This window comes from Triticum urartu, chromosome 5 (assembly GCF_003073215.2).
Source record: "Triticum urartu cultivar G1812 chromosome 5, Tu2.1, whole genome shotgun sequence".
Lineage (NCBI taxonomy): Eukaryota > Viridiplantae > Streptophyta > Magnoliopsida > Poales > Poaceae > Triticum > Triticum urartu.
Genome location: NC_053026.1, coordinates 592,262,964 through 592,273,195, shown reverse-complemented (window position 1 = coordinate 592,273,195; position 10,232 = coordinate 592,262,964). Strand labels below are relative to the sequence as shown.

General features: G+C 43.2%; 1 protein-coding gene across 1 annotated transcript; it reads right to left on the bottom strand.

Moving 5' to 3' along the window:
* Positions 1-1,893: 1,893 nt before the first annotated feature.
* On the bottom strand, positions 1,894-7,496 carry LOC125511040 (squalene synthase 1). Its single transcript, XM_048676322.1, has 14 exons — positions 7,058-7,496; positions 6,889-6,931; positions 6,645-6,734; positions 6,466-6,541; positions 6,049-6,118; positions 5,143-5,286; positions 4,934-5,038; positions 4,576-4,722; positions 3,753-3,828; positions 3,066-3,154; positions 2,539-2,630; positions 2,425-2,467; positions 2,224-2,332; positions 1,894-2,143 (listed from the first exon to the last, which is right to left on the bottom strand). The coding sequence occupies exons 1-13, from the start codon at positions 7,238-7,240 to the stop codon at positions 2,276-2,278; spliced, it is 1,215 nt and encodes a 404-aa protein (XP_048532279.1). The 5' UTR covers positions 7,241-7,496; the 3' UTR covers positions 1,894-2,143; positions 2,224-2,275.
* Between the last annotated feature and the right edge of the window lie 2,736 nt (positions 7,497-10,232).

Below are 10,232 nucleotides of genomic sequence, written 5' to 3'. Positions count from 1 at the left end.
TTGGGTGGGTCGGTCGGTGGTCATTGTTGCGCTTCTGCTTCTTTACTAGCAATAGTGATTGGATCCTTTCTGCTCTCTACTGTTTTATCGCTTGCCTGCGTCATGGAATGCTGAGTTTGCTTGCCTTCTGGAATCATATCCAAATATAACATTGTGAAATCCTGGATGGCCTCTTTCCCATTCGAAAATTTTACTTCCCCCACATAAAAATATTGTGACACACGTTTGCTTATAGCCTGTTTGCATGAATACAAATAAAATTGGTGTCATTGGATTTTGTGGTTGTGATTATAGCCTGTTTGCATGTATGGGTGCTCGCTATTCATATTTAGAATATCAGCATGCAGTCACTATTTTTTTGTGAAGATACGAAATACCAAGAAGCTGGATGTGTGTAGTCTCAATTCTCGTGCAATTCTACAACACGCAACATCTGTAACTACAGTCTACGTAACCTGTCCAATTGTGCTTTAGGCATTCTTTAACAAACTGTTTGCACTGTCCAAATCTTCTGGTTACTTGTATGCTGGTACTGCTGGATCACTAGTTTGCACAATATCCGTTGAAGCTCCTAATTTGCGTATTCTTATGGTGAGATTAGCAGTCTAGTAGTATATGAAAGATATGAGAATTCTAATGCATGTAGGAGTGCAAAGAGGATCGCTTTAGTTAGGAAAAAGGCAAAGCGACCGTCGCCCTAGGCAAAGATGGCATTGAGCTGATGACCACTTGCAACGGATTGTCATGCCCAGTTCGTATCAAGGTGTTAGTTTGGCATGTTCTTCCACAGCATGTTCTTCATGTGATCAACCATATTGGCTGCATTAGTTTGTCACAGGCTTTGTTTCAGTCTGCGTCTTTCTTTTGCTTAAGAACGTCACGGCGAGCTCAAGCGGTGGAGGTCGAGGGATATGACGATAAGGCTTTGATCTGGTGAGCAGAGGCAGGGACGCGCAGGGCGGCGGAGCGAGCCATGAAGGTTTCGATGGCAGTTGGCTCCGAAATCCTTATTTTCACATGTTCAGTGAGGGTGTTTTCCATGCCCCTTCAAAAATTCTACAAGTTGCAGTAGTTTACGGGTTCTATCCACGTTGTTTTTTCGTCTAAAACTATAAAGCGGCGGTTATTTTACAGTCTCGTACGTTTTAAAGCATCTGCTAGAGATGCTCTAACATGTACCCCTTGGGTCAGCCCATGGATTTGGCCCGTCCGCGACCCCACGCTGCAGCTACAAGTATGAGGGAGCAGAGTATCCAGCGGATCACAGGCACCGGCGGCGACTACCACTTTCTCGTTCCTTCCTCCTTCCCCTGCTAAGTTGCCTCTTCTTCTTCTTCGATTCATTCTGTAATTCCCTTGGTAATCGCCACTGCAAACTGCTACCTAGAGAGAGATTGATCTATACCAGCTAGCTACTATCACCTCTGTTACAAGTTCAGAGTGTTTTCTACCTACGTTTTGGTTGCTGTTGGTTGTATGTCCTCCCTCCGTTTTTTTACTCCACATAAGATTTGCTCAAGTCAAAATTCATAAAGTACAACCAAGTTTACATTGAACATATCAACATCTACTACAATACTAAAGATATGGTACAATATAAAAATTAATTCTTTGATGCATCTAACGATATTGATTTGATATTGTTTCATATAATCTTGCTCAAATTTTACAAAGCTTGACTTAAGACAAGGCTTACATGCGGAGCACAAAGATATGAAGTTTGACTTGAGACCAAACTTGTATGCAAATTAAGAAAAACAGTAAGGAGTTTGGCGTAAGGTCGTTTTCCTGGATTCCCCGCTGCATTGTACATTGAAAAAAAAAATGAGAGCCCAACCACAAGCCTGTTGGGCAACTATAATCAAATTGCACAGGTGGCACGGCAAAACGATATACATCAGTCACAAATCAACAAAATGCAGCATCACCGTCAACCAAGGCGCCATGCCAAATTCATAGGATACATGTCACTAAGGAAGTCTCTCCTAGAGATTCAAACAAATTACAAGCTGAAACAACATACGGGACGACAGAAACAAAGAACAAAAAGAATTAGCATGCATGGCACCAGCAGGGTACATAGCACAATACTACATGCAAACCAAACATATCCATCTGCAGTCAGGAGGTACACGTGCAAAACCTACACAAAAGCAGACCTCAATCAGCACTGTAATGCAGAAGAAATATCGTCGAGCTGTTACAGGAAATAGATCAACGTACCATACAGGGAAGGCGGTGCCACTAAGAACATAAGAGGGCCATCTTGACCGGATCACTTGCCATACAGTACACCCAAGATAATAGCCACCAAGAGAAGCACAATCATAACCTGATGATGTCACATAAAGCGGCTTGAGAAAATTATACAACAGAGAACTTGCAGGATTTCTCAGCTTATATATATCTATGTATATTACTCACCAGCATAGGCATTCTGTACATTGATTTCTCCACATCATAACCCCTGTAGAACCAGACAATCAGTGAGGATGAAGATATCAGCAGTAAGGTACAACTCTAAATCATGCAGCAAACCTTCTCTTCAGCAGGCCGGATGACTTGCAAGTTTTCTTTATTGCATCCACACGCCTCCGTGTCAGCGCAGCATTTGGGTCGTTATCATCAATCTGGGCATGGCGACCAAACATATTATGGATAAAATCACAGCTAGAGAACAACTGAGGTAACCATCAAAGGCCATCACTAACAGCAACATGGGTGAAGGACAGTAAGGAGTTTTCCCTAAACTTTGCCGTTTGGAGCAAAACTATCAGATGGTCAAAAAGGAAAATATCAAGTTTATACAAACAGATATGAAGTCAAGAGCTTAGCACGCCATCATCTTGAAGCAAAGCTACCCACTTATGGATTTCTGAGCTCAAAAGCAAGCCATTCTAAGCTGCGATCCCTAAATCTACAGGACTGCCTTGGTCAAAACAATGAAAACATTATCCAACAACTATATCATTTTTTTGTGTAACAGGACAAAATATCTGAATGTTCAATTATATGTATGCTAGACTAGACTCCGTTTTCCTTTGCATCCATACTCCAGAACATACCTTCGACTCTAGCAATGAAGAGAATTCATAGAAAGCAGAATAGACATCTGATATCGATTTGGTCTCATCAATTACCCGTGCAGTGAGCCCTGAGAGACAGGGAGTACATGTTAGGTTGCGCTCAGGTCAGAAGAAATAGAAAGTTACACATGACTGAAATATGCAAATTATTCAATACACTAAACATAGGTAGCCGTTGGTTAAAAGAATAATAACAGTCTTGGCAGAAAGAGCACAACAAGAAATGTCAACTCATCTATCCAAGAAGAACGCACAACCGCGAGTCACTTTGTGTTGATCACCCCCCCCCCCCCCCCCCCCCCCCCCCCCCACACACACACACATAATAAGAATGGTCATAATTTAACTACTAAATCATAATGCCTAAGGTGGATCCTATGATACTTTGGGAAATAATATAAAATTAGCGAACTACAAATTAAACTAAAAGGTAGCAATTGTATTTTCTGATGCCAAGGAACATCGAAGCACTCCATGATGTGATTTGTCGTGTTGATTCCTAATCATACAACAACCATATGTACAAATGTGATATAAAGAAGTAGAGTACTGCATAATTTATCCACATTAAATTCCTAAACATAGTGTAAAGAGGTGATCAAACGGGTATTTTCTGGTTAATTGCAGGCTAGTACAGCTTGTCAACTTGAACTAAATATGTCTTACCACGCCTCATCTTAACAACTCCTCTAAAGACTTTCACATTATTGTAGCAAATAGCACAGGTCCCAATTGCCATTATCTGAAAAGACAAACAGTTGAAAAATATGTGGTAAATAAAGTTGTTTCAAGATTAGATGGAAGATCCATACTTCAACAAAAAAAGGCAAGTCAAATCATAGCACCCACCACTGTATAACTAGGGTCTAGGAATGCTATTGAACTTTGATGAAGATGGTAAAAACAAGAGCAAAATATCACATATCTCCAATTCCATACTTAGAAGGCCAATCAGCCATGACACACAATGGAAGATATTAACATTGCAAAATAGCTAGTGTTTCGTTTCATAAGGCTTATGTTATTATTGCTGAAAACTAGCTTGAGTAGCAACTACTTCCACTAGCAACGGTACAAATGTTGAGTATGTATACAAAAAGGGAAGCAGAACAGGTCTGAAAGAAAATTGTGTGCTGGTATAGATCAATCCTTAAGTTACAACCTTGTGCCCATGGATAAAACATATCATTACTGATTGCCACAGAATGTAATACGTCAATTACAAACATGAAACATGGTATGCCTATCTTTAATCCTTGGCACCTACCAACACCAATTACATCCAGGAACCAAAATAATAAAGACTCAATTATCATAAATCATGGCTAGTACCATAAATCTATTCTGAGCTATGAGCAAGTTTCAGTTATGTACCACTAGATTGTTAGGCAGTGTTTTGCAAAGACATTATTTAGTCCTGATAGACAGTGAAACTCTAACAGGACATTTTAACTGAAGATTGTAACAGGAGAAACTAGCACTAGTGTACCTGAGGTATTGCACAAAATCGAAAATTGGAATTGTCCTTCAATGCTGACATGTATTGAAGGCAATCTTGGGCATGGATCAAAGCATTGGTCACCATATCATTCAAGCACTGCACGGCCTTTTCTGAATTTTCCTCATATTTTAAATCCTGATTTATATCCCAAAACAAAAAAGCATTATTGTGGAGCACAAAAATGCGGGTGCTACTTCAACAAAAAAATGTGATAAAGGGATGAGTGTAGACTTTTTAACAAAGGTAAAAGGATTGGATTGGACGTTTAGATTTCATTATTGACTGTTCAACCAAATATTTTACAATATGATTCATATGCAATTCCCTTATTGATGGGTTGATGTACCTCAAGTTTATCAACATATTTACTCCATATTTCCCGAGGCCAGAACATACGGCACCTTGGTATCTCATTTATGTCCTCCAAATAATCCCTTATTATATTGGTTTTCTGCAGGTGGAAGTCCAACATTAGTTACAGAGTTAAATGTAAAAAACAAGTTCTTATTTTGTCATGATAGTTCAAGTACAGAAATTTGATTGAACTAAACCTACCTGTAGAAATAAACCCATTGAATTTGAAAGATGATCCGGAGCCAAATCTTCTGTGCCAGTAGCATGAAAGAGCCTAGAAAGTCCATAGCCTACTAGCCCTGCTACATAGTGGCAGTACTCATCATAGTCATCAATGGTTTCAACCTACAAAATAAAGTTGTTCCAAATTAATTCAAACAAATAACAATATCAAACTTAATAAATAAATTAATAACCAGAAGCAAGTTAAACATGTATCACTTCTATTCACGGATCTCAACACCCAAAGAAAATATGATATCAAATACTCCCTCGTCCCAAAATTCTTGTCTTAGATTTGTCTAAATACGGATGTATCAAGTCACGTTTTACGGAAGGAGTAGCTTTTTAGTCGTCCAGATCGAGATAATCGTGTGGCATATTTTCTGTTGACCACAAGTCACCAAGGGAAAGTTTAGCTGTATCAAAGTTCTTGTGGTACATCAGAAAGTCATGGCAAAGTGTTTTTCATTATTAATGTGACAGCTACATTTATCCATTGTTGAGGAAATCGTTAACTGGTAACTGCTCGGTTGGCTGGTTAGTAGGGGATTAATAGGCTAATCGGCAAGTTAATCGTCCATTTAATCAATTAATCGGACGATTTATCAGTTTATTGGCTACTCGGTGACCCTATGAGTAGGGATTAATCGGCAAGTTAACTGGTTAATCGGGTGAATTCTTGAACAGGGCATTTATCTATGCCACAATGCCCCCAACCATCTTCCTTACGTAGAGTAGAGTAACCAAACATTTAACAGATTGCTATGACAAACCAACAACAGAAATTTGATAGAGTGACCAAACATTACGTAAAGGAAAGCATTGATAAACTTGACTGCAAGAAAAAAAAAGCTTGAATATATTGGGTGATCTAGATTAACAGACCTCCGTGCATATAAATTTAGCCATTCCTGCTCCCATTCGCCTAGTGATTTCTTCAATAGCCTTTTGGTATCTGAAAACAAAACAGAGATAATTATATTCTGCAAGTTTCAAAAGAACTTACCTGCACTTAATGAACGAACTGTGTCTGATGAAAAAACAAACGCGGAAAAGAAAGCTTAATTTGCAATAATGTGAAGTACTACTACGATGACTTTAATAGCCTGGTTCTGAAAACGGACAGTAGATATGTAACATTTGCTTTCTTGCATATAAACATCTGCTAGATGGCAAAACGTGTCTAGTGTAGTAAAATGTCTTCTCTAAATACATGGCTTCACAAATTAAAGTGCCACTGCTAGGAAAGTAGTACAGAAAATGATTTGGATCGCTCTGAAGCTGAGGAACAGGAATTATTACCCTTCGCCTAGCTCCAGGAAAGCGGTGGAGACTTGTCTAAAATTATCCATGAGCACTCTGTAGTCGTTTGCTCCACCTGAAGGCCAAAGTACATACATGATAAGGTCAACAAGAAGAATAGCATAATTGAGCACAAGGACAGCTTGCTCTTAGAGAGAGAGAGAGAGATCCGATCATACATGAAAAAAGCCAGTCCGGGTTGTAGATGTGGCGGTAGAAGTCCCGAAGGATGGGCAGCTTGACCTCGTTAGGGATGGCGGTGTCGTCCTCTGCAGTTATAGTAATCGCAGTGAGCAAACGGTGGTTGGTACTACCGTACTAGTAAAAAGGAAGGCAGCGATGAACTTGGCCCAAAAGATTCCATCAAACGCGGCAAAACGAATTCAAACAAACATAGCGAGCAGCAGGAGTGAGGGTGCTGACCGACGGTGTCCAGGGCCCGGAGCACGAGGTAGAAGACGCACACCTGCACAGTGGGAACCAGAGCAGCGTCAGCGGCCGTGCGCGTTTCAGAGAGTCGCCCGAATCAAATCTACTGTATGAAGCGTTCGGACCGGATGGGATCCGGAGGGGAAGGGGAAGGGGGAATTACGGCATTGCGGAGCTCTGGGCCGAGCTGCTGGATGACGAGCGCGAAGCTGCGGGAGACCCGCTGGAGCATGTCGTAGGCGAAGGCCCAGTGCTCCTGGGGCGGGATCTGGCGCCTGATCCGCCCCGCCGCCAGCTTGAGCCTGAGCAGCGCCGGCAACTCCTCCGGCCGCGACAGCACCCCCATCGCCGCAGCCGCACGAACCGAAATCGCAAATCAAATCCCCGCCCCCTCTTCAGGCCCTCGCCAGCAGCGATCTCCGGCGGCGGCGGCGGCGGACGGGTCGATCCCCACCAGCCGGGCGGCCGAGACGCGAGCAGGGACGCGGTGGTGCCGAGGCGCTGAGTGGCGTGGCGTGCGTCTGTGGGCGCGGTGCGGTGCGGTTGTCGCCGCCGGCCGGGATGCCCGGTCCTCTATTTATTCCTCGGCCCGCTAACCCCCAGCTCCACGGTGGTGAGGTGACTTGCTCACACACGGCTGGCGTGGCGCGGAGGAGCGGAGGGCGGGCCCGCGGCGCCAGTCGAGATGGCGGGCCGGTGGCGGATCTGGCCCGGTGGAGGCGCCCGCGACGCCCACGTGGTGGCAGGGCCCACTGGTAGCGTTGGCTGGACCTGGATGGATCGGGAACTCGGGATGCATCCACTTGGAGCGATCGCGCCGGGTTCGTTGAGCCCGCTGGTCGTATCCGGTCAGCGTCCGGTGTACGCCGACGTGTCGCGGGTCTGTCTGCGCGGCTGGGTGCGGTCCATCGAGGAACGTACGCCACGGAGATACTGCTACTGCCTGCCAACCTACAGCCAGTTGGGTCGTTGCTTGGAATTGGACGGCTGGAGGAAGCGACGACCAGGGGACGGACGGACGGATGGATGCGCGCACGGTCGTCGATTCGCCTTGATTTCTTTGCCGGGGTCGTATTCGTATTCCCCTTGCGCTGGTCGCCATGTTCGCGTGTTTGACCTCCTATACACTATACATAAGAAAATCTTGCTTCGCCTTAATTAGCTTGCCAGGACAATCTTTTCTTAGGGCAGGATGATAATCCTTTTTTAGTAGTCGGTGCTAGGATAATCTCCTGCTTTGAGTACGGCGTGATGTTTGCGCGTCCCGGCGTTGGACCGACCCAAGAGAAAGACACAGGCGGCCTCATCTGCGTAAATTCATGTGGCTTCAGAGGTTTTGCGGAGAAAACGTGTGATTCAGACAGGGCAAAAGTGACTCCGACGAATTTGAACCACAACAAACTTATTCTCTTTTTTTATGAGTGATGAAATGAATGTATCCCACAAAAAGGGAAAACATAACAAACTTGCATTGCTCACAAGCTCATGGATTAAATTGTTTCGTAACTAAAAGTGTCTTCAAACAAGTCCGGATGTCTGTCACGTCGAACTCCAACACGTCGGACTCGCCAAAAAAACCTCTCCACCTTCGCTCTAGAATTCTTAGTGCATTCACTTTGGCTGACCGGCCTCCCGTCTACCTACATCCACAGTGACTCGACGTGGCGCAGCCCATCAATCAATGTATGCCACATGATACCTCATACCTGCCAACCTACAACCAGTTCGTTGCTTGGACGGCCGGAAGAAGCGACCCGTCCGGCTAGGCGGCGGATGGATGGATGGATGAACGGTCATCGATTTGACTTGATTTCCTTTTTCTTTTTCTTGACAAAGGTTAGCTTGCGGGAAGTACTAAAAAAGATTAGCTTTGCTGGGATGATATTCTCCTCGCGTGGCTCGCTATGCTTGCGCGTTTGACCTCCTAATAAAAAAAATTGATTTGCCTTAATTAGCTTGCTATAGGATAATCTTTTTTAGGGCAAGATATTTTTCTTTTTTAGTCGGTGCTAGGATCTCCTGCTTGCTGACACCCCATGTTTGCGCCACCGGCCCAAGAGGAACACCCAAACGGCCATGTAAATTCTTGTGCCTTCAGAGGTTTTGCAGAGAAAACATGTGATTCGGACAGAGCCAAACTGATATCGACGACGAAGTTGCATTCCTCACAAGCTCATGGATTAAAATGTTTCATAACTAAAAGTGTCTTGAAACAATTTTTACTTAGCTTTTTACTGGTTTATTCAAGGAAAGAATATGGTCTCACTGGAGTCTCGTCACGTCTAAAGGGTGATTTTTGTATCAATGAATTTGATGCTCGAAAATATAAACGACCAAACCAGACATCTATTCCATAAACATAGTTTGAATATAAGTATTGTATATGTTATTCTTATATAATACTAGTAATATAACAAATGTTAATTAATACTGAAAGAGTGTATTTGAATAGTACTCTTACACAAATAGCCTCAACTTTAACGAAAAGAATCATACACGCACTGTCTTTTGAAATGAAATCTTCCATTGCAGCATAGGCTAGAGGAACCGGGATGCATCCACTTGGAGAGAGAGAGCGCACCTCATCAGATTTGTCTAGTTCGGTCGTCGTCTGGTCACAGCTTAGGGCATATCCAACCCAACCCTTAAACCGTCCGCAAGCGTTTAGATCGTAATTTGCCATCCAACGCGACACCCCATTGATCCACGGAGCGGTCCAGATGTCCGTTTTCCCACAAACCAGTTTGTTGTTTGGACGGCTAGAAGAAGCGACCCCAAAAATATCGACATCCATAATACCAAATAAGTAAAATATGAAAATTCATTTCATGATAATGTTGGAAATATGCCCTAGAGGCAATAACAAAATGGTTATTATTATATTTCTTTGTTCATGATAATTGTCTATTGTTCATGCTATAATTGTGTTATCCGGAAATCGTAATACATGTGTGAATACATAGACCACAACACGTCCCTAGTGAGCCTTTAGTTGACTAGCTCGTTGATCAAAGGATAGTCATGGTTTCCTGACTATGGACATTAGATGTCATTGATAACGGGATCACATCATTAGGAGAATGATGTGATGGACAAGACCCAATCCTAAGCTTAGCTCAAAGATCGTGTAGTTCGTTTGCTGTAGCTTTTCTAAATGTCAAGTATCATTTCCTTAGACCATGAGATTGTGCAACTCCCGGATACCGTAGGAGTGCCTTGGGTGTGCCAAACGTCACAACGTAACTGGGTGACTATAAAGGTACATTACAGATATCTCCGAAAGTGTCTGTTGGGTTGGCACGAATCAAGACTGGGATTTGTCACTCCGTATGACGGAG